Source organism: Microchirus variegatus (genome assembly GCF_963457635.1).
Source record: "Microchirus variegatus genome assembly, chromosome: 11".
In the NCBI taxonomy this organism is placed as follows: domain Eukaryota; kingdom Metazoa; phylum Chordata; class Actinopteri; order Pleuronectiformes; family Soleidae; genus Microchirus; species Microchirus variegatus.
Window position 1 is genome coordinate 14,860,757 of NC_139812.1, and position 24,562 is coordinate 14,885,318.

Sequence of the window (24,562 nt, forward strand, 5' to 3'; positions counted from 1 at the left end):
ACTGACAACATTTATTTCCATCTTGTATCGTGGCAGCTACACAGTGTACTCAGTGTTTTTACAGCATCTGACATTAGGCGCAGTGTCTGTTGGCTGTCTCTGCAGAGTGACCTCTGCCACCACCTTCAATAGCCCTGTTCCCTATTTCCCCTCGCTCCACCAGACACACTCCAGCTGTGTTCAATCCATCTGCATTCTCCTGACAACATAGACTGTAATTGATTCCTGACGCCGATCCCTTCAACTGGCCGCTCATGTAAACCTGCTGTACTGCTTTAAGGCAGGAAAGGTGCAGTCAGGGGGCCATTGCTGTGGGTTTGGAGGTCACCCAGCTCTTCTTTGTATTATCGTAACCATCTCTTGACATCTCTTATCCTTTTCCCATCTCTCAGGTGTCAGCAGTTGGCAATTTGTCACCCAGACGCTCCTTGTACCGGACGCTGTCAGATGAAAGTGTGTGTAGTAGTAACCGCAAGGGTTCGTCCTACGCCAGCTCACACAGCTCCATGCTGGACCAAGCCATGCCTAATGACATCCTGTTCAGCACCACCCCACCTTACCACAGCACACTGCCTCCACGTATGATCCACAACCAGGGAGCATCCAACCTAAGAAGTAAGTACAGACAGTAATTGTCACTGGTCTGGCTGGTGCACAAGTATGTGCAATATTTGATTCAACCAAAGCTGCTGCAGAGAAAAAGATAATTGTGAACTGTCTTGTTAAAATGTCACGGACTTCCTCTGCATGTTGTTCTTGGATTATCACCCTTCTTCTTCTCTGGCAACAAGAGCCAGGATATAGATACTTGTTTGAAGAGCCACTTGTGTTGTAAATATCATTAGCACAACTGGTGAACACTCTTCAATATAGCCAACTAATTCGAATTGGGTGAAGTGTTGTGCAGATTGCAGGGGGCGCCTGTCGCTCCATCTGCATTAAGCAGACACCTGCCACTGCTGGCGAGTATTCCCTATCCACTGTTCTGCCAGCATCAGCTGAATGTGTCTTGGCAATGAGAGGTATGATGTGTCCTGCCTGTGCCGCTGCAGGTCTTTAAGATCTCTGACATGAACATGCCTATTTTTCCATCAGGACTGTCACAATGTCTGTCATACATAATGTTTCATTCATTCATCAGTTTGCTGCCTGGCTCCCTTCTCCTTCCCTCCTATCTCATTATCATACTTTTTTCCTCACCCATCTCTGGCTAGCGTCATGAGATAGGAAATGGCTTTTGGAAAGATGTTTCTCTCTGTAGTCTCTTCTGGCTGTCAACCTGATGGATTCCTGATTGTTTTGAAGGGTAGATGAGCACACGGGCTTACTGGAACAGCCCGGTTTGGTAAACAGGGAATCACTTAAGCTCGGAGATGCTGGATAAATTGAAAGCAGTGTCAGCATCACCTCAAGCTCTTTACTCTCAGCTTCTCCACTCGCGTTTTTTTTTTTTTTTTTTTTTCTGAACGCCCCTCTGCAGAATGGAAGCTTGTTTATCGCGTCTCCTGTCTTTCAGGACAGAGAGGGAGTAAAGGGGGATGGAAAGGAGCCATTGATTGAAAGATGAAGACATTCAGTTAGACAAGTCATTTATTGCCTCTCAGACTGTGCCTTGTGTGCGCGCAATGCAGAAAAAGTAATGTTATTTGTCATGCTGGCTGTCACACTGATAAAGTTAAATTGTTTACAACCTTAAGGAGGATTTAGGAGCATCTGGATTAGAGTTGGACTGAGGTGAAGGTTTGACTGGGAAGGAGTTACTAGTGAGCAAAGACAAACTACAGTATGTATAAACAAAAGTTCAACTAAAACCTCTAAGCGTCTCTATTCTCCCAAACCCTTTTGTCTGATGCAAACTGATGCACTGCTCAGATTGGTCCTCAAAGTCAGGCCAGGCCCCAGACATTGATCCGAGTGCCTGCCTGTCTCTGCAGATGAGTTTTGGTTCTCTGACGGCTCCTTGGCGGACAGGTCCAAGTTCAGCGACCCAGGCCTCATGCCTCTCCCAGACACTGCCTCAGGCCTGGACTGGTCCCACCTGGTTGATGCAGCACGAGCCTTTGAAGGTAACCAGCCTGGCTGAAGCTGCGGGCACCTTGTTCAACCCTCCCCACCCTCCTCTGCCTAACTGTCCTGGCTGCTTAGAACATGTGCATCTGTGTGTGTGTGTGTGCAATTTTCAAGGGCTCTCTGGCTTGCATGTGAAGTTTGTGTGCGCTGTGTGTTTCTTCTAGTGTCTCTTAAGTGCTGTAGCAGGTGACCTTTGGGAATCCATCTGCTTTTTGCTCCTCTGCTCTAAGCTCCATTGTGATTCCCATCAAGTTCTGTACCTCGGAAAAATGTAGCCATCGTTTCTCAGCACAGACATGGAGCCAATATTCACACCGTAAAGCCAGCAAGTCACTGCTGGCGGAGAGGTTTTTAGAGCCCTGTCTTGTACTGTTAAGCTCTTGGGTTAAGAGCATGAGGGTGATTTCAGGTCCCGTCTGAGCCTTTTTTCCATTAAATCTGAATATTTCGCTCTTACATAATGAATACAGATTCATCAGATTCTCTTCCTATAATTATAAACGTCCTGATTTTTATAATGCACCACTGTTACTTATATAATATCGGAATGGCTTATTTAGAGTGTTTTGTTTTTGGTGAAAAGTGTCTCTGGGATGAGCGATGAAAGATGTTAATCCAAGTCTCTATCTTTGAAACCTTTTACCACTTCATGATCAGCATCATTACATTTCTTCTTCTTTTTTTTGAAAAGGTTAAGTACTTTTTGGACCACTCTCATGCTCATGTATCCACCATCTATCACGAAATCTATGAACACGCCTCAGGTTTCTTTCCTCTTGAACTCCACCTGACACCAAGGCCAGTGAGCAGGCAATGTAGCATGTGACCAGTCATTTGTGATAATGAATGAATCCTGCCGTTTCCTCCTTGATACATTTCCTGCTGCATTGCCTGCAGCATATCATTTAAAAGGAGTGGAATCAGTGAAGATGATGCAGAGTCTGACTGGCAGCAGGAAGGCAGTTGTCACGTCAGGCGCAGTAAAGCGCTGTGTACACTGGAGGCTTGTTGCCGAGCAGAAAGTGGCTCCAGGCTGCCATTGTGGGATGTATGTTTAACCATCTCTGTTTACAGGCAGGAGGGAACGAGGTTGGCAGAGATGCAAACCGTTTGTTGTATTCACTACCTTGGACTCGTCTGTCCTTAGAGACGAATCTTATTCACAATGGAGACGAAGAGTTTGGATTGGCTCGCAGCATCCAGAAGAAAATCAAACACTGTGCTCGCCTCGATTGTGAAAGTAGAATCAAACAGAATTCAAATGGGCTCAGCAACTAAAGGCTTTTTATGCAATAACTTCAAGCTCTTTTTGTAAACACCAGGATATTTGTTTTTAATATTTCCTCACAAGCAAATGTTCGCTCACATGACTTGTCACCGTTTCTCCGGAACCGTTTCTCTTTAGCCTTTTGTCCACAAAATCAAAATCCGTGGAAAACACTGGGTCACGCAAATATGACGGAGCTGCCGCCCTGTGCTCATCGCCGCTTTCCTCAAAGTCTTTAATCTTTCTGATGCAGCCGTCAAATATGATGAAAATGTTCATTCATATGTAAATGAAAGCTTGGCCTCCCGTCCCTGCCTCATCTGAGCAAACAACTCTGGGCTGCATCCGCTTTTGTCTTGGAGTGGATTAGCTTTCATTTGGGGCTAAATTAATGGGAGGGTTTCCTTAATCTTTTCTATTAATATGCAGATCCTCCTATCTTTAGTCTCAGACCAAGGGTTTGAAAGAGAGTGGATTCTAAAGAAAAGAGCATTACGCCTCTAAACTGAGCAGTCCTGAAGCATAACATGCCAAGTTTGAGTTTTCCATGGGGCTCTGAGCAAGCTTAAGGGCCTGATATGGTAAAACAAGCATGACTGGTGCCTTACAGCTCTTTGGGATTCAGCCCATTAAGAGCCAAACAGCTGTCAAAGGAAACTCGGAGGGATGAGGGCACCAGAGCAACACCCATAGGGACTTACTTTATCTATGAAAGTCAAAAAAAAAATGCTGTTTGCCAGCTTGTTCCTTATTGTCTGGGTTTTTCAGCATGGCAGGACTGCCTTAGGTTGTTCTTCAATTCATTCATGCAAATCATGGATGAATCAGCCCGTCCTGTCAGGAATGCTTGCCTGCGTGTGTGTCATTCTGCTCTGTTTTAGTTGCATGTTACCAGGAAATAGATTTCTAAACCAGTTTCCTTGCTTTTGATGTTAAGGGGGGGAAATTACAACGTGTCATGTCGCCCCGTTCTGTCTCCAGATCAGCGCGTGGCGTCTTTCTGCACCATGACGGACATGCAGCGCGCCGAGGCTTTGCAGATCTCCAGAGAGCTGACCAGACGAGTGGCGGAAGCGGAGGGAGCAGCACTGGAAGCAGAGTAGGCTTTGCAGACAAACACAAACACACACAAGCACCGATGCTTCAGTATCAAGTGAATAATTGACTCTTCAACCTCCCGCTCCCAAATAGTGATTGTCAAATCATAGCTTAGCAACCGTACCTCAACAACAAGCCCGTCGAGTAGATTTCTCCACACGACGAGGCAGTGTGCGCATGAATCTGCTCCTGTATCTCTGGAGCTGTGATGGTGGTGGTGGTGTATTATCATCTTAACACAACTAAAAGGGACAAAGGTGCAGGGTGTGGATCAAACTGTCTAGACGACTTTATACAAACAACCACCTGCTGAGCGTCCACTGAGTCATAACACTGAGTGTTTGTTCAAGTAGAGTTTAAATCTAACATCAGCCGCTCCGTCTCTCTTTATGCAACTTGGACAATGTCCAGAAACGTCAGCCAAACCTGTTTTGGATGGTGTCACATTTGGCACGCACTGTTTACATCGCACAATCAGACACTTCTCTGTGATGAAAGTGACTGTTGTCCGTCTGCTTGGAATGAAAGACCTACTTATGATAACCTTTGTCTCACATCAGGAACTAATTCATTTAGTTATTTGATAAATCTGCTTCCAAGATCTTTTCAAAGTGATTTATAGCTGTATATGTAAATATTGGCAGCTGTAGCAGCAGCTTAATTCATTGTATTGTGTTTATTTATTTACTTAGATTAGAAAATAAAAGCTCAATATAAGCTCCATGAGTAGGGATGGGATCATACCACTTTTTTGTGTCTGATGCAGATATCACAAACTCTATATCAGTCAGAGACAGGCATTTCAGACCATTTATGAACTATGAAGAAGTTCATGAAGTTTATGAAGAGAATTATGTCTTTGAAATGACTCACGACACATTTGTGCTGAGTCATTTCAAAGACATAATTCTCCCACTGTGTGACGATCCCTATCCAAGCCCTATCCATGAGAACATTAAATTAAATTACATTTCTTTAAAGCCACCCTGAAGCTCAAAAAGGGCCATTCTCCAGGAAACATGTTACAGAAAATTGTTACATATCTCTATCTATTGAAAACATAATACAACTAAAACAAATAAAGTTAAACTTAGCTCAGCATTCTGCATCTAAACCAGTCTGTTACAGAAATAAATCAGACAGTCATGAGGCTGAGTCACACACCAGGAACCCAGTCATCTTTAGGTTTTTTGTTAAAGGTAGATTATAATCGTGGCATTTATCACAATCATCATCACCACAGCAATTTATAGGTAAACAAGACTGTAAAACCTATGTTAAAAAGAGACACACAATTATGATTATTAGCTTCTTTTTCCTTTTTTTTAATCCAATCCAACTTTATTTATAAAGCACTTTGAAACATCAGAGATAAATAAATAAAATGTGTGACCGAATAGACCTAAGAACAAACAATAAAATACTGTAGAAAATATTGTGTTAACGTTATAAATATGAGTCTTAACAAAAGCCCATGCTGTTCTCTCCCAGCAGCAGCTCCCCATCCACGCTAACGGGCAAAGTCAACCAGTTGGAGGTGATTCTCCGGCAGCTGCAGAATGACCTACTGAAGGTAAGTCCACGTCGATATTATGATGTCAAAGAACGTTCTCGATGATGTCCTCTCTTCATCGGCCACATCAGCGTACAGTACGTGACTGTGTCACACAGCTCGGAGAACGAGACACTGAGTAATGTCTGCCCTCAGGTCTGCGTAATATAAACTCGTCCACTTAATTCAATATCCTGCTTCCTTTCCTTATTGTGTCCCGGCCTGGTGTTTCTCCGCCTCCGCTAATGTGAGAGGAAATGCACTTTAATCACGACAGAGAAAAGGGGCTGCTTTACCATGCTAATGCAGCCCTTTTTGCACGGCACCGATGAAAGACGGATGTTCTTGTAATAGCCGCGTCTTTTGTTGTCCACTTATTTTTATCCCTGCGTTGATTGTATGTGTGTGTGTGTGTGTTGGTGTTTTCAGGAGAAAGAGGACAAGGCGATGTTGCAGGAGGAGGTGCAACACCTGAGACAGGACAATATGCGGCTGCAGGAGGAGAGCCTAACGGCGTCGGCTCAGCTCAGGAAGTTCACAGAATGGTTTTTTCACACCATTGATAAGAAACCTTGAGAGAGAGAGATGGTCTTCACTCCAGCTGGGCTCCCACTCAACTCCCGACTTAAGACTCCCAGATGATCCACAGGCAAGCAAACATAACAAATATTACTAGTCCCCAGAGCAATTAAGACTTTCATGAAAGAAAAAAAAAAAAAAAAAAAGCCAGCGCTTAGGAAGACAGTCATGCAGCCATGTATGGAGAGACTTTAAACTCTGATCTGGACCTTAGTTTTGTGATCGTCCTCTGTTGGCAGTACAGCGCTGTTTCTTACGTTAACGGTTTCTCCACACTGGCAAACAAGACTCGAGGGAAACATCATCATATCCAGGATGGAAAGATACTGAGAAAGGCCATCACCCCCCACCCCCCCGAGTCCCTTGGATCTTCTTACAGTAGTGGAATGTAATGCTCATTTACTGTAGTCAACATATAATCTACCTACGTATGTCACGTCAGTCTACTGTACTGTATGCTCAGCTGTACTGTCTCTTACTGCGCACAATACTGTCACACAGCTGTCTCTGTGCCGCCTTTCATGGACAAAGGAAAGTAGGGAGCGGAGGGGGAGGGAGGGGAGGAATGTATTGGACGTAATGAAGTGGTACTTTACTGTCTGCTTGCACCAAGAGGAATCCACATGTGTCGGTCATGAAGTGTACTGTGGTGGGGGGGGGGGGACTATGAATGTAGCTCAAATCGAGACCCTTTTCTTTTCTCTGGATTCCCAAAGTCACAACAGTTTCGAGGTTTGATGTTTTACGGGCCATTTTTTTTTTCTTTTCAACTTATTCCACGTTTTCTTTTCCTCAGTGTCGTATCGTAGGGTCACATGGCAGTAATTTTGATGTTTCCCAGGTGCTTTTTTTTTTCCCCACCCCTACAAACAACACGTTTTGTCAGTACTTTCACTGTCACGATGTCCTAGCAATAACAAAGTGGTAGTTATAAAACTGTGTGTTTAAAAAAACAACAAAAAAACAACAACAACAAAAAACGTAAGTTAGCACAAACTTAAAGAGTTCCTGTTGAGAAGCAGTTGTATTTGACATGTATTTATAAGACAGGAAGAGACTGTGCCTAAAACTCTTAGTTGTAAATGGATTGTTTCTCTTTGCTTTTAGTCGTTTTAAAACACAAGCCTTGTCTGTGGCTCACTGTTATAAAATCATGTGTGCGTGCGTGTGTGTGTGTGTGTGTGTGAGTGTGTTGGGGGTTAGTTTCACAGCAAATTGTGTTCTTATGCAGTGGTTTCTAGAGCATTAGAGCGAGCGCCAGTGAACCACACTTACAATGCCAAATGTGTTAATTTCTGTACATATCTGCCACAGAAGTGTCTTGTATTTAACACTATTATTTAAGCTTATTTAACCTAAAGTTGTTTATTTTATTAAAAGGTATTTGTTTTCAGTTGATTTTTTTTTCTGCACTAAGGAGAGATAAAGCTCTGTGTATGTTGTAAAGTGTGTAGCTTGCCAGGGCAAAAAAAAAAATATATATATTTAAATATATAAATGATGTTTTTGGAGATTCCAACATTTGGATGCTGCTAGAATACAGTTTGCTGGTTTGTATGCTTTTTAAAAAAATGTCTCCCTCCATAAACTGTCTCATCCCCGGTGGGACACTGGTTGCTTTTGTGTTGTTTTTGTTCTATTTTTTTTTCTAAATAAATGTAGTTGTAAAAAAAAAAGTTATGTTATTGTCTTTATTATGTTTCAGTTGAGAGTGTGTCTTGTCTTCAAGCCATGTTTCATCATTTTAAAACCCATTTTAATGCAGAGATGCAGCTAAAAACAGTCACTTTGAGTGTTTTTTCCAATAATTAAAAAAAGCTTTCAGATTTTTCAGGTTCTTAAATGTGAATATTTTGCTACCTATAAGAAAGAAATCATTAAAACAAGACTTTTTTTCTTTTAAATGCTCAGGCTGCAATTTCAGTAATTCAATATCACCCTCTACAGATACTGAGCATTGTCTAATCTTGTGGTGTATTTGGTTTCTGGTCAAGCTGCTGCATGTGTCCAAGCTGTCTAAGATTCTTATTGCTTCCTTTAAAGGTGCATTATGTAATAAATCTAAAGCAACTGGCCATACAATCCTCCTAATATGTCACACAGACTCAGGAATAATGTTCATATAACAAACTGAACTCACCAACAACAACAGTACAGCTAAAATAAAAAATTATTTTGCAGACTGCAAATCATGTTTATGTTTTTGAAATCTTGTTTGGCATGTGGCGCCATCTACCAATCATTGCAGTCAGTAGAGTCTCAGCTGCCGAGCAACCACCAGTTATGTCTGAGCTACAATGGTGGAGAAAACGAAACCTAAACGACCTCGGTATTTTGAATTTGATTGTAGTAACCTTTTTTGGCCACATTCTTACATATGGTGCCTTTAATTGATTTTCTGGGGCGGTCTTTATTTTTCCTTATCATTAACCCCCCACTTTGCCACGTGTGAACGATAAAGTCGTCCCTTATCGTTGTGTTGGTAACGTAAGAGAGAAGTGAAACGAAACTTCAGGGACAGGAAATGACATCAGCCACAGAGGCTACTGGTAGCTAACAGCAGTTAACATTTGGAAAAGTGATCATTTGCAGGCTCTAGCAGACACATTGCCGTCATATATAACATGTATCCACTGGACAGATAAATCCTCTGAGGCTGTAAGTTTGTGTTGAACTCTGTGCTGCACTGTGGAGCCAAGAAAAAAACACCTCACGGACTTCCGGATTTCAGATACCGTTGCCCTTGTCAGCACTCTCGGGTGTTTTACGGACAAAGCAGAGCGCCGCAAGACAACAATTCCAAGAATGTAGCGTCTTCTGACGTCCCAAGGAGCACGGGGTCAACATCGTGTGTTTTATCTCCTGTACTTAGACTGAGGAGGACCACAAAAACATGAGTGAGTCATCTTTTTTCACACTTTGGCGACTGGTAGGGCCTCCAGAGTCCCAAATATAAGGATTTAAATGATTAAAAAGTTGATTTTGCATAATATGGGACATTTAAGTGGGCATCATCCAAAGCTGTAGCATTTTAGGAAATGCTATATTGTTTTACTCTTCCTCCACCAGCAAGAAACAACAATATCAGAATTCCAAATTGCTCAGTATCAACGTTGATAATCACTAAACTTGCAGAATTTTTTGGGGTTTTTTTTCCTCTCAAATGTTCCAAATCGAGTTTCGAGTAAGTATAAGTAAAAGATTTATGAGCAGAGTTGTGGGGGCGACAAATAGGCTGTGAAAGCTGTGCGTTTCTGTCCTCGCCAGTCAACTCGTACCTGTTTTCAGGTCACAGACAGGAAAACAAAGAGCTCATTTTGAACTATATGTTCGCCGCGCTCCCGCAGGAGAAGACAAACATTTCTATGAGGCTTCCTCATCCTCTGTTTTGTAAACAGCAGGTGTGCTAAGACTTTCAAATGGAAACATGAAACCATAATGTGCTTGGGACTTGATTCCCTGTGAGTTGGTCGGCTTTAAATAAATGACAGATGTTGCTTTCACCTCGGGGACAGAGGAGAACTCGCTGAATAATTAATCATAAGCCTTTTTGGGTGCGGAGAGAAAAACAATTAAATTTGTTTGCTACTTCCTGCGTAAACCTCCACCCCAGCTGCTGGAGTGCGGTCCAATCTATCGCGTTCCTCTCGGGGCCGTTGGGGCGAGCAGCTGCACTGAATTGTGGGTACAACTGTTCTGACAATGTTCTTTTTCGGCTCTGTTTATTTCTGTTTACGTCGTCTTGTTTTTTTTTTGTTTTTTTTGTACGACCTCTGTGCTCTGTTATCAAGCAATCTCTGTAACAAATTTCATCCACATCTGTCTGCTTCAAGAGTGAACCTGGAGGTTCTGATATTACCAGACTACTGTGACTCCTGGGAGACTCCCGATCCCTGTCTGACCTCTTGACCTCCCTTCTCTCCACCAGTCCACTCCACACCTGAAATACCTGGACAGTTTGTGTGTATTTGTAGACGAGCTCTGGGTCCAGCAAGCAGCAGCATGCACTGAGATGAGGTAGTTAATCTGTGCGTGTGTGTGTGTGTGTTTGTGTGCGTGTGTGTGTGTGTGCCAGGACAGCAGATGGGAACGCACACTGGCACAGTACTAAAGTGTGTGTCCGTCTCAGATGGAGGCAGATTCCAGGGTGTGCTGTGGAGGGTGAGATCAGGAGTTCGACCGGTGACTGAGTAGAGGAGAGGTGCCAAATTATGTTGGCACGAGCGGAATCTGGCAGAGTATCTGTGGTGTGGACAGAGGCTGGGTCAGTGGCACCGAGTGAAAATGGAAAACAAGCTGCAGCGCGGCAATGTGTGGAACTAATCTGAGACTACAGTAGTTTTATGGGTAACACTTGACATTACAGTACAGCAACAACATGGTCATAGTATGGTAATCGTTTTTTAACAGTGAAGTAATATTGTTGCACTGATATTGGGTCAAGTGCCATCAGATAATGTGTGTTGTGACGCAATATACAAATAAATTTTGAATTAGTCTTATTTTTATAATAATCACTGAGGACAGGTTTGAAATAAATGTGAGAGGACTTTTTAAAATGGTCATTATCAGTTTTTATGTCCAAACATTTCATTCTTAAGTCATTTTATTCACCAAGCTTTTAGTTTGTAAATAACATGGTGTTACTGTATCTCATTATTATTACACTATTACAAGTGTTATTACTAAGCTGCAACTTGCATTAGAAATAAAATGGCATTATCACGATTTTACCTCCCTGTAACAGAATTATAGCCATGTCGTTACTGCACTGTGATTGCCAAGAATGTACAATAATAATAATAAGGATTTCAGGCGTTTACTGCTACCGCGCAGATTTGTTGCTCATCACACATAACAACATGTGACTGGGGCACAGTTGTCCTGCTTCCACAGTCCCACAGCAGATGCTCCTCTGCTGTGATTGCCACCCAACTCAGGATCATGTTACCCAGAATAGGTTTCAGTTTGCCCAAAGCACAGCTGGCACCTCACAGAGGAATGGGGGGGGGGAGAGGAGGAAGGTGGGGGGCGGGGCTGTGTCACTGTGTGTAGGTCAGCCTGTAGTTATTACTTGCACAATTTCAAATATCAGTCTCAGCCTCACTGGAATAATGCATTCAACTTGACGAGACTGAAAACGGTTTCTCTGTCTAAAATATGGCTCGATGACACACTGGAGCCATAGGTAACATAACTCCTCCTCAACACGACAGCAGAGTCTTGCAGTTGCTTTTTGTTGAACTATTATGCGTTTTGTGGTTTAGTTTTCACTTCCTTGTTTCCTGTTTTATTTTTAAGTGTACCTTGCCCAGTGTTGCTTCCTGTTCTGTCTTCCCTGATTGTCTGCCCCGCCCCCTAATGTGTTTCACCTGTGTCTTGTTTGTCACACCTGTGTTTGATTGTCCCCTAGTGTATTTAATCTCTGTGCTCGCTGTTACGTGTAAAGCAGTTTTTTTCAATGTACTGAATCATTAGAATCAGTTAATTCAAACGATTTCTTCAGTTCTTTCTGGGCTGAAATGAAAGTGGGAGGGTTTGTGATGCGGCTCGCGATTCGTGATCGCAGTGCTGTCGCTAAATGCACCAGACTTAGAAATTTCCTTGCTAAATGTTGGAGATTAACCCACCTTTTCAGGCATTGTTCGGCTCAATTCTTGTGTCTCTTCCAGTGACGCCACTCTGAAGACGTCACGCTCAGGAACATGAGGAGTTTACGAGGAACACATGAAAACCATGAGGTAACAGAGCAGAACAGACTGGACTGAAATGTGACATTTATGAACTACCAAATAAACCAACACAGACACTGGGGGAGCACGGAGACTAAACACATTAGGGAGGCAGGGACAATCAAACGCAGGTGTGGTTCGGTCTGGAATAGTAAAGATCTGTGCCAGGCTGAGAGCAGAACCTCAACGTGGTAGATTGGGGTGTGGGCTGTGCTCGATGGCTGCCTCAGAGAGAGATATAGCATGATGATGACAACCGACAATAATAGAGGACACTGAGCAACTCACTGTTTGTCTCAACAAGACATCATATATCCATAAATGCACAAACTTGAAATGGTGAACAAAAACAGAATGTCATGACATTTGCTCTTGCCTGCAGACCTTGGATCATTGACCCCCATTGTGTTCTTCTCGCCATTACTACGGGACTTTTGTTATGAAATTGATCCTAATGCTCACAAATTAAAGCCACTTTATTGATAAAGTTGTACTGTTATTTTTGGATAGTTACTCTGTGTTGTCACATAACAATAACTACATGTTTTTTTTGTGTTTATATTTTTGTTGAATGTATGAGAACAGACTGTCATGACCGTACCATACCATTTTACTCTGGTGCCCCAATGGAAAGGTGCCAAAAATGGAACGGTTGGGACTGGTTATTTTTGGTACTATTCCTAATGGAAACGCAATCATGTATTGACATTTTCAAATTATCATTCAAATTTGGTAAGGTGTTTAGTGACCACCTGTTGGGTGAGATATTTGTTGTCATTTAAGGTGGACTTTAAACTCACAAATTGCATTACTGCGTTGTTCAGAGCAGCTGTTGTGTGTAACCCTTGGTTCAATAGCCTGATACCATGTTTTCCACTTTTACTAGGAAGTTAAATGACAACAGTGTTGATCGCTGCTCACGTATAGCGCACTGAGACTGGTGGGGGTGGGGGGGGGGGGGAAATGTCACTATGCATGCTTTTGGTCTTGCCAAACAGAATATCTCAAATGCGTTGTGTGCCTTCCAGGCGTAACGGCAGGATCAGCTGCCTCACCTGGACTGCTTATCTGTGCACTCATCTCACCTCTGCAGGTGCTTTGAAATTCCCTCCCACTCACTGGGGAGGTGCATCTCACTCGCATCACAAAAGAAATAAAAGGAGAGCGAAGAGAAGGGAGGGGAAAGAAGATTCTCCAAAGCAGCAGATAGTCATCTTTCCTCCCATCGTCTGCCTCCCAGGTCCCCACGGCCTGTCACTATCTGTCAGTCAAGTCACAGGTGACCACCCTCTTAGCTGAACCTCGTGAAGGGCAACATCTCATAAGCCGCACGCCTGCCTGCCTGCCTGCCTGGCCTCAATAGAAATCAGAAAGGGTAAAAAAGAAAAAAAAAAAAAAAAAACATCCTCAAAAAGGTCATTGCTGGCAGAAACGCATGAAACCTCACACATCCAGCAGAGACAAAAGCTCGACAAACCTCAAAGTATTCTATTGTTCTCTCTGTGTGTGTCGCTTCACCGCCAAATTAGATAAAGAGACAGGAACAAACTGATAAGACAGGGCTGCTGAATTATCTTCATTTGTCGAGATGTCCTTGTCTGTTGTCCTTTTCAGCTGCTGAGCAACAGCGAGCTCGGCTATTGATTCTCAATTGGCTTCCTCCAGTGCAGACAGCCCCAGCTGAGAGGAGGCATTCAAGGAATGGAGCGGGTGGGTGAGCGGGCGGTGGGTGGTCGTCCACAATCAAATCTCTACATTGACTTTTTTCCCTTTTAAAGTAATCGTGAATATTGATTATGCAAAGATATCAGTTGGGTCTGGTTTATGTGGCTGAGGCGCGCGGTTGTCTTAAAGGGTCATGAGAATATTGACGTCTGGATGGCGAATGGTTTAAGTGTTAAAGTGGGGGTGTGCGGTACTGAATAACAAACAGCCACACACACACACACACCCATCATCAGCAATAAAAGCTTAACTGGAGAAGAAATCGATTCCCTGCGTACGAGGGGGAGATACAGAGAGATGCTGGAAGGTCGAACACAAAAACAGTTTGAGGTTTTGGCACAGGGACGTTGACGAATAAGTGATGCCAGAGTACGTTTACCTTCGACCTGACAGACGCACATCACGCTGCTGAAGAGAGAACGTGATGACTTTCAGCAGGCTGACATTGGAAAGGTGTTAGACTGCAAATCTCATGTCTTAGAATTTAAAGGTCCAGTGTGTAAGAGTTAGTGACAAGCTAATGGTGACGCCGCAGAGTGTAAGTAAACTCCAAGTGTTATTACGTCACCCGTAACTCCTGCTTTGAAGCCTCAAGATTCACATTTTGGGTGGCGCCATGTTGACATTTTGCAACCTGAAGTGCAGATGTGTGTCACCTTCAATCAGGCTCCTCTTGTGTGATGCCTGTGAAAGAAATTTCATTGGAGTCATGGGTGTTGGTTAAATCGTGTCTTTACTTCATGCATGAAGGAGAGAATCTGTCACCAAAGCTGGTCTAAATGTTCTCTGAAGTTGCTTCAGAGAGCTCAAACATATATACAGTCACATCAAAGCAAGTTACAACAAGACAACCCACTTTCTTTATGACCCACACATGTCATCCTGTGCCCCTCATGCCGACCTCTGCTTTTACAATCCATTATTTGTTCACAGCTTGACTTTTGGTTAATTGTTATCTTTAACAACATGGAGAAAGCCTTACACTAAACCCATCCACGAGAACAGGAACACAATTTATTTCCCACATTCCTCTCTTTTGACACACAGTGTCAACATCATTTATTTGGGAAATCACATGGTTTTATCAACTAATTATGTACTGCAAACATATTGGTATAAGTTAACTTTTTTCCAAGTCTGAGAATACAGAATACAAGAAAAGCAAAATAAAAAAAACAACATAAAAACAAAACATTTCTTCCAATCAGTTTGTTCAAAAAGTTGTGTCTTTTTCTGACAAATTTCTCTGTGAATTGTTTATCCACGCCTTCTGGGATCTCCTGGTCCTGCATGAGTGACACACCCATACCACTTCTGTGTCTTTGTTCTCCTTCAATGTTAACAGTCTTTCTTCATTCCTCGGTGGAGGAATAGGTGTCAAAGTATCAGTTGAGCAGTCTGAAGTGTTTGTGTTTGTTTAGAGTCCAAATCTATCTAATTTCGTTCAGCGTGCAGAACTTGTGTCCAGACATTAGCTATGGTCCCAGTTTCCCATCTGACACATGTAACCATGACACGAACGAGCAGGTCATCGTATGCCTCATTGTCTGCATCAATGTCAGAATGAGCTGCGAAAACAGAGTCCATTATGTGTACAGTAGTCAGCTGCTAACTCACCCTCCTGTTGTATTGTGTTGTGGATCTCAGCCAACACACTCTTAAGGTGAAAACATCAAACACAGCTTCAGCCAGGCTGGCCACCATGTTGTTGGACCGCACTGATCCAACAGCTGGGGATGTCGACCAGTTGGCCGGTCAGATGTTGGCCCATCTGAGTTTAAAACACCTACAACACACAACTTCTACCTCCTGTAGAGTTGGATTGTCATTTAGCTGTAGGTGTCCAGCTGTGTGTGTCTCTGAGGGAGGAGGGGTGCAGTGCAGACTTGGGGACAGCACATGGAGGAGGCAGATTGAAACCTAAACACACTTTGGATAACTTTCAGCACAAACACATAGTCTTCAAGACACTCTTCAAATTACTCACACAGACACTCAAAGTTATTTTTGCAGAGTTTTTCCTTGTTCGTCAGTCAGGTCTGTCAGTGGAGTCAGTGATTGGATCAGGGTCGTCAGTCACCTAGATTTTGTGTTCAGATGTTGCTTCACACAGTTAACTTCACTTATTCTAGATTACCTTATTTTTAATTAATTATTTTAACCCTTTAGTGACTGGAATATATTTCTGATTTATATGTTAGTTTATAACCATTTAGTCATTTTCACATCCATCAACATCCTTTAGCACACTTCCTTTCCTATAATGAGACAAAACCATTTGTTTTTACACAAAATCATGTCACATTCATCTTAAAAATTAATATTATCATTTATCAACTGGGCCTCTCAAAGCACTCTTGAACAGCTTCAAGTCTCTTATTCACCCATTCACATTCATGCTCTACATATCCCACACTCATCAGGAGCTGTTAAGGACTTAGTGTCTTGATCAGGGACACTTCGTCATAAACAATCCTCTCATTATCTCATGCATCGTATAAAACACAGGAACAAATTAAGCTGAGCTAACTCAGCCCCAGCCACACATCATCATCTCCATAGTGACAAGAAATATATAGTTCTTATAACAAAATATACAGTTCCTATTATTTATTTATTTAATTAAGTAATGTGTTAATTTATTGTTACTGTTGTTTTTATTGTTTATTTTTTAAATATATATGTATATATATATATACATATATATTTCAAGCATTTTAAACCTCCATTTCAAAATCTTTCCCTTCTTACTACTTTCCACAATCTTTCATGACCTTACTTTTCTTATTCTGAAACCCCCCTTCTCTCTGTCCTTGTGTGTGAGTCCAGCCTGTAGACTCTCCTCACAGAAGCAGCTCTTCTTGTTCATCACAAGAAATCAGCTCTTAGAAACAGTTCATTCACCATTTTACTCCAACACCATCAACTTCTATCATTTTATACCAGTCTTTTCAACATACAAAAAACCTTCAAAGCACTTGATTACCATCCTCAATCCAAAACAAACTAACATCTCCTTTTCTCCTGTAACTTCACACAACTTCACACTTATGCTCTCTGCCCTTTTTTTTTTTTTTTTTTTTTTTTTAAACACAACATAACATCTGCCTGCAGCAGATCAAACATTGAATAAACCATGCTCTTGACATGGTCTATCTTTTTGTTATAGAGGCATTTCCTCTCTCTTTTTCCCCAAACAGTTTACAGTCATTCTGGCTCCACAGCTTGCAATGACCCCATACAAAAAACACAACTTTTCCTCCTCACACAAGCTCTGCAGACTGAGCTCAGGTCAACACAAAACAACACAAGCCAGCCACAGACATGAAAACATCATAGAACAAAACAGAACAACACAAAACAACACAAAACAACACTTAGGCCAAATTTGAAATGGTTTCCAATCTCAATTAAATTTTTTTTTTTTTTTAAAGTCGACTTCCAAAAACAATATACCTGCTCGGTCTTGAAGCCAAACGAGGTGGTATTTTGCAACCCCCCAAAACTAATTCTCCGATGATTCGGCCCTCACGAGACAGTCATTGCCTTCAGTTAATTTAGGATTGATCCATTTATATACCCTTTTGTTTTCTACTAAATTTATTTATTTTTTCTTCAGAGCTTCAAAACTACAAAACAATTATAGAATATCTTGACAGCAACCACACAGGAATTACCACTGTCTACCTAGGTTTCACTCATGTGCACTAGTCTCCAACACCACACAGGAATTACATGAGACGGTCCCGATTACCACAAAGGAATTACACCGGACCAAATATTCATACCACAAAGGAATTATAGAATATATCGACATTCAAACCACAAAGGAATTATAGAATATCGGGACAGCTACCACAAAGGAATTACAACTGTCCACCTATAGGTTTTATCCAAGATTTAAAAAACACGTACTCACTTTTAAATAGATGGAGCGTCCACTGGTCAGTACCTGTTTCTGACGTCAGGCGGAATTCCTCCTCCTTGGTGGAGTGGAAATTTTCCTTACCGGTAATAACCTTCAGTCAGAACTCAGAACCTGAGCAGTGGAACGTCCATCCCATCCTCGTCGCCAAAATGTGAAAGAAATTTCATTGGAGTCATGGGTGTTGGTTAAATCGTGTCTTTACTTCATGCATGAAGGAGAGAATCTGTCACCAAAGCTGGTCTAAATGTTCTCTGAAGTTGCTTCAGAGAGCTCAAACATATATACAGTCACATCAAAGCAAGTTACAACAAGACAACCCACTTTCTTTATGACCCACACATGTCATCCTGTGCCCCTCATGCCGACCTCTGCTTTTACAATCCATTATTTGTTCACAGCTTGACTTTTGGTTAATTGTTATCTTTAACAACATGGAGAAAGCCTTACACTAAACCCATCCACGAGAACAGGAACACAATTTATTTCCCACATGCCCTCAAACCGTCATTTATTTCTCCTCTAATCAAGAATTTACAAAATTGATATCATGTTGAATTGAAGAAGACAAATTGAAGAAGGAAAATGTTAACTGATGCTATAAATCAGGGGTCTCAAACTCAAATGACCTGACCGGGCCAATTTGCATCTATTGTTGTCAAGAGGGGCCCGGCCTAGAGGACAACTAGTGGGGAAAAAAAGAACTGTTTACAATATTGCATCATGATATCATACGTATACTTAATAATACTATTTATGATGCAAAATTAATGTATTAATATCAAAAACAGACATTTATTTTAAATTACATAAATAATTAACTGTAATTAAAATTTGTACCAGGAGCCGTTTCCGTCACAGCCATTCTGTGGCTTTGGCCCTAACAAGCGTATTTATATATGTAATTTAATGTTGTATATGATACATTTAATAATGGGATAATTATGAACAAATGTCTTATTATTACTGTTACTATTGCTAGCAAACATATATTCTATTCTATTACCTCGCAGCCTCAGATATATACTGTGTTTAAAAGACGGTGAGGTCGTGGGCCATGTTTTTATTATAACATGATATTAAGTGAGGGGCCGCATGTAATCGATTGGGGGGCCGCAGGTGGCCCCCGGGCCGCCAGTTTGAGACCCCTGCTATAAATCAAGTGGAAATTAGGCCCGTTTTACCATAGACTTCCATTCAAGCTGACTTATTCTGTAACCAGTGGAGTCGCCCCCTGGTGGCTATTCAATATATTATTACTTTCAGGGTGGCATTAGGGAGAACATTTGATTTATTATTATTTTTTTAATATTAGCCCTGCACACACATGGGGCAACTGTAGTTCAGTGGTACAGCGCATAGTCTTTCAGCCTGAAGGTTGGGGGTTCAATTCCCAGCTGGGTACACGCCAATGTATCCTTAGGCAAGATGTAACCCCACGTTGCGTGTGAATGGGTATGAAAGTGATAGAAAAATGGCAAAACTGTCGTGTAAAGCAGCTTTTGATTGGTCGTCATCATTTACCATTTACACCTGGTTCAAAATGGGTCGTTTGCCGATGAGTTGACCGTTTGGATCAGGTGTGTTAGAGCAGGAAAACATCTAAAACATGCAGGTCAGTGGATCCCCAGGACCAGGATTGAGAAACCCCTGGTCTAGGTTCAGTCCTTCCATTTTCTAAGCATGTCAGGGAACTATGGTGGCCTTCACGTACCAGTAAGTACGCCGTTCTTGGTTTGCTTTGAAAGCTTCTGCTTCAAAACATAACAACATATTTGCAGATTTTCATTCCAGCAGCACAAGATGGCAGCCTTATGTGTTTCCTCTTCCGTCTTCTTGCAGTGATTGCTTCACCTTCCAGATGATGCCTTCATTCAGCGTGTCGACACACGTCATGAACATACACCGTGAACTACAATAAAGCATAAGATTTTTTTTATTTTAATTTGTCCGCTTAATAGCAGGACTTCATGCTCACTGAAGCAAACACTGAATATTGGTATTTTTCCTGAACAGCTCATTGACCAGTTCAATAAGAACAAATTAATGTTCTCCCAGTGACGGCTTAGTTTTTGATGTGGTGGAACAAAGCTCTGCCATCACTCCACATTGTACTGAAGGATTGGTTTGGCTTCAGTGACTCAGATGATTTCATAATCTGTGGCCATTAACTCTAAGTTATTAGAATATTTGAGGAATCAGAGAACTGTTTTAAACACGTGAGCTGTTCAGAACATGTTTAATATTAACTTAATCTGGCATAAGTGCATTATATCATAATACACACAGGATGAGTGAAATTAGAGGACACATTTGACACAAGGGAAGACTTGACCTCTGACTTCCAGCCATCATTCGGTATCGATCGCTTGTGCAAATCAATAAAAGACGACATAATTAGGTTCAGTGTGTTTTTGCATGAAGACACGAGGAGCTTTTAATGTCAGGAAAACCAACGGCTCAATTCTCAGATGTGCTGTTCTGTGTTATTTACTCGCTTACTTACACACGACTTATTTGTCTTTGTTCCCTGGTGTGAAATAACACTTTGACGAGTGTCTCGCCGCGCTGCCTGTGTAAATGATGTGCGCAATAACAAAAGTGCAAAGCTCCGGTGATCTACACGTCAAAGACGAGCCAACTTTCAATCTGCTAGATCCCCAGGACGCCGGGATACTATACCTCCGTTTCACGTGATCTTTCTGTCCACCTCCCCCATCCATGACATCTCTGTGCCATTGAGCTTTCTTCATCACTGCGAGTCATTTTTTGCTTTGGTGAACGTGTCTAATTTAGTTTATAGGCCAAATCCCTTTTCTCCCCTTTCGCTCACAAGCCACCACTCCACTCTGCCACTTCATTTTGCATTCATGTGTGTGGAGGCGATGCCCTGATTCTCCATTTGGATTCAGGGTCGGGCAAAGTGTAAGGCTGCATTTACTCATCGTGTGATACATTTTAAGGACAGCACTTCAGTAGAGTAAGAGCCGCAAAGACATTCAAAATACATAGCGGATCGCAAGCAAGCCGCTGTTCCCGTATGACAATATCTCAGAAGCAATGACTGTTTCTTTTACAATAAAACAGTGGTTATCAATATAAGTGGTGCTTTATGTTGCTTTTAACAGTGTTTGTATGAATTATTATATTTTTTTTCCGCTGCCACCGTGGTTCTCTTGACACACGAGAGATGACAACGGTTGAATACACTGCTCACAAATAATGAAGCCGTGGCATGTTTTCTATGCCACAGATTCTGCCCTGCATGTTTTGCATGCAGAAGCCTGATAACGACCCATTTATTTGAATCTGCTGTGCTGGAGCAGGGAAACATGAGCATTTTGAGACTTGTTTCCAAATGTAAAGTGCTTTTATAAATCAAATTCATTATTGTTATTGTTGTTGAAACATGCAGGGATGTGGCTCCCCATTAGCAGGGTTAAGAATCCCTGTTCTATGTGTAGCCCTCTCATTCAACTCAACTCCAACTATGAAGACAATTCTATGAAATTCCCCTTTAAACTCTCACACAGGTAGAGAGTTGGTGAGAGCTACTAATATTGAATTGGGATTGATTACTGTAAATACACTCGCTTCATAGACAAGAAGATTACTCGGATCACACTGCAGAGAGGCCTGGCTAGCATATTGCAATACCGCGATGTCTGCCTCCAGTGTTTAAAGGTGCATTATGTAAAAAATCTAAAGCAACTGGCCATAAAATCCTCCTAATATGTCACAGAGACTCAGGAATAATGTTCACATAACAAACTGAACTCACCAACAACAACAGTACAGACAAAATATTCACATTAAAAAATGTATTTTACAGACTGCAAATCATGTTTTGGCATGTGGCGCCACCTACCGCCGTCTACCAATCATTGCAGACAATAGAGTCTCAGCTGCCGAGCAACCACGGGTTGCCAGTTACGTCAGAAAATGAAACCTAAAAGACCTCTGTATTTTGAATTTGAATGGAGTAACCGTTTTTGGCCACATTCTTACATATGGCACCTTTAAATATCCGTGGTCAGTCTTCTCCCCTCAGGTCCAGAAAAGCTCCTCCATAAACAGCAGAGAGCATGATGATTACTAGGCAGCAGCCGTGTCAATTAGCTCACCTGTGACTGCTTTCATGAGCCGTCTTCACACCTGAACCCTGTCTTGCAGCCGACTGCCAACCACGCCCACCTCCACACATTTAAACTGAGCACAATTCAGGACGAAGTTATCAAAACATAGAGGAGAGGAAAAAACATGTTGCTGGAAGAGGTTTTTCATGGAGGACAGCTGCACCTCTCCTCAGGGCCAGTTTTATAAGGTAAGATGTCATCTATTATCTCTGTGTCTTTCTGTTTCAAGGTCCAAAGGGGAAGGAAAGTAGTAGGTGCCAAGGGTAGAGTAAACGTTTCTGCCTTATCTACATTCTATATTCAAAAATGAACAAAAAAGAAAATGTACAAAGCATCCACATCAGCCTCAGCTGAACTTGTGGTTATTGTGAGTCATTTTAAGATACAACCGGTGCTTTTACTCTGTTATTTTCCAGTAGTCCCACTCAATAAACTCCCATTTCATTGCATGGTAATATGGACGACACGTCGACATGTAATTATTGTGAGTTAGCACCGTGGCTAAATGCTGTCTCACATACAGTTGCTGCTCCAGCATGTGTGTGTAAATCTCTAGTCCGAGCTCTTTTTCCAAGATACAGAGCAAAGTCACAGAATATCACAGCTTTGACATTTTGTGTATGGACTGAAGTAATGAGATGACACGTGGAGGACAAGAAAAGACAAGTGAATGATTGATGAATTTAATAGAATGAAAAGAACAATTTGCATTTAGTCTTGAAAAAGACCTGATGTGAGCGATACAGAGGGCATCTGCTTCTGAGCCACGAAGGAAATGTCCAGACTAGAAAGAGAAAGAAAGAATGTTTGGAGGTTTTTTTTTGTCTCTGTGGCATCTGCTTTTCTCCAGCTTGTGGTTACGTTGCACTCGTGCACTCTCTAATCAGCAGCCTCTATCTGTGACAGTGTGACAATGTAAATGAGGCAGGGAGAGAGGACGAGAGTGACAAGGAGTGCGAGTTCAAGCCTCGCAGCAGCTTGTCCTTCTGTGAACAGCTGGACGAGCTCAAGCCACAAAAGCATCTACAAGGAGTGAGGTCAGGTTTCTATCTCACCAGCTACAGTGCAGCAGGCTGAACAGGGCAAACATTTATGTAACTAATACTTCTTTTGCTTATGCTCCTCTTAAATTAAACATGGCATTTTCTAAAGAAAAAAAATCACGATGTCTGCAAAAGTTTGTAGATGTCATCTCTCAAGACTGACAACCATTAGTGTGAGCATGCACACAATGCATTATTGTTAACCGTGAACCTGCTTCCTCTCTGTCTCCTCTGGTGTGTTTTTGCAGCTGCGGTAAACAATCAGCTCAGATATGCACCTTGCAGGTTGTTTTAGTTTTACCTTCCTCGCAGAATAAATGAGAAGACCTTTCTGACGCTTCAATTATTTCCATTGTTTATTTCTATCTATGCACCGTGTCCTTTGGCCGTGCAAAATTCAACTTGCAGGGAACAATCTGTCGTGAAAGATCCCATTATGACTTTCCATGTTTGCTCTTTCAATATTAAAATACAATTTCACAGGACAATGAAATGCAAATGAAAGCTGCAAACAGCATTGTGTGGGCGCCGCCGCAGCCCCTGCCCTACCAGCAGGTGGCACTGTGTGCTCTTAACTCATGTGCTAATGTTTTCTGGACGGATCTCAGGTGTGAGGTTTTGTGCAGATCGGTCAATGTACACCGAAGTCACATTTTACTTCCTGTTTTGGATGGCTGACTTCCTGTTGGGAGATCAAGGCTTGCAGATGTGTTCAGGGCAGGTCCCTTGTCTCACGTATGATTTGGAGCAGATCACTCATGGACAAATTCTGATGGTTGCTGTGGCCACGCCCCTTTTGAATCTGCGAGACCTTTTCATCTTTGATGTGTTGAGTACAAATTGACGATTGATTGGTTGGGTTTTTTTATGTTATATTATGCCATAAGTGCATAATGGCTTACTTCCTGTTGAGTTGAAGTTTTGGATTCAATAGACTTTTTTTTGTTCGTCTGTGGTCTGTGACATGTTTCGTGAAATTTTGTGCAACCTAGTTCCAGCTTTGTCCTACCAGGTTTCACCTGAGGGAGCGCTACTGAGCTATTTTGCACCACTTTTACATAGTTACCTTTTTTTTTTTTGCCAGTTCTGACTATTTTCATCCATTTTCACCAATGTTTAGTACCTCAAATTCAATCCTTTTGGGAGAATAAAATATAGATTTTCAGGAATTCCTATAGGTCCTCACACCACTATGTGAGTGCTCAGCTCTAATTTTCTAACTTAAATAGAAAAATGTGACTCAAACATCCATCCAATCTGACACGGATTATTTAGCACCCATTTAACTGCTTGTTATTGTGTGACATGATGGCTGATTTTAGTGTGTCAAACACAATTGGATATAGAGCTGTACAAGCTACATATGTCCTTGTTGATAATAAGTGGGGGAATTAAGTTTTAATGCAGACTGAACATATGGAACATAATGCTGTTG

The 24,562-nt window shown here is 41.9% G+C and overlaps 1 protein-coding gene across 1 annotated transcript in view; it reads left to right on the forward strand.

Moving 5' to 3' along the window:
• Nucleotides 1-6,563, forward strand: part of LOC310934236 (signal-induced proliferation-associated 1-like protein 2) — a gene marked incomplete at both ends in the record, with an annotated part of 50,880 nt that extends 44,317 nt beyond the window's left edge. Inside the window, 5 exons of the mRNA XM_083897920.1 lie at nucleotides 393-615; nucleotides 1,935-2,066; nucleotides 4,319-4,436; nucleotides 5,930-6,008; nucleotides 6,417-6,563. Of these exons, the coding sequence (XP_083754046.1) occupies nucleotides 393-615; nucleotides 1,935-2,066; nucleotides 4,319-4,436; nucleotides 5,930-6,008; nucleotides 6,417-6,563 (699 nt within the window). The remainder of the gene's footprint in view (nucleotides 1-392; nucleotides 616-1,934; nucleotides 2,067-4,318; nucleotides 4,437-5,929; nucleotides 6,009-6,416) is intronic.
• Nucleotides 6,564-24,562: the final 17,999 nt, after the last annotated feature.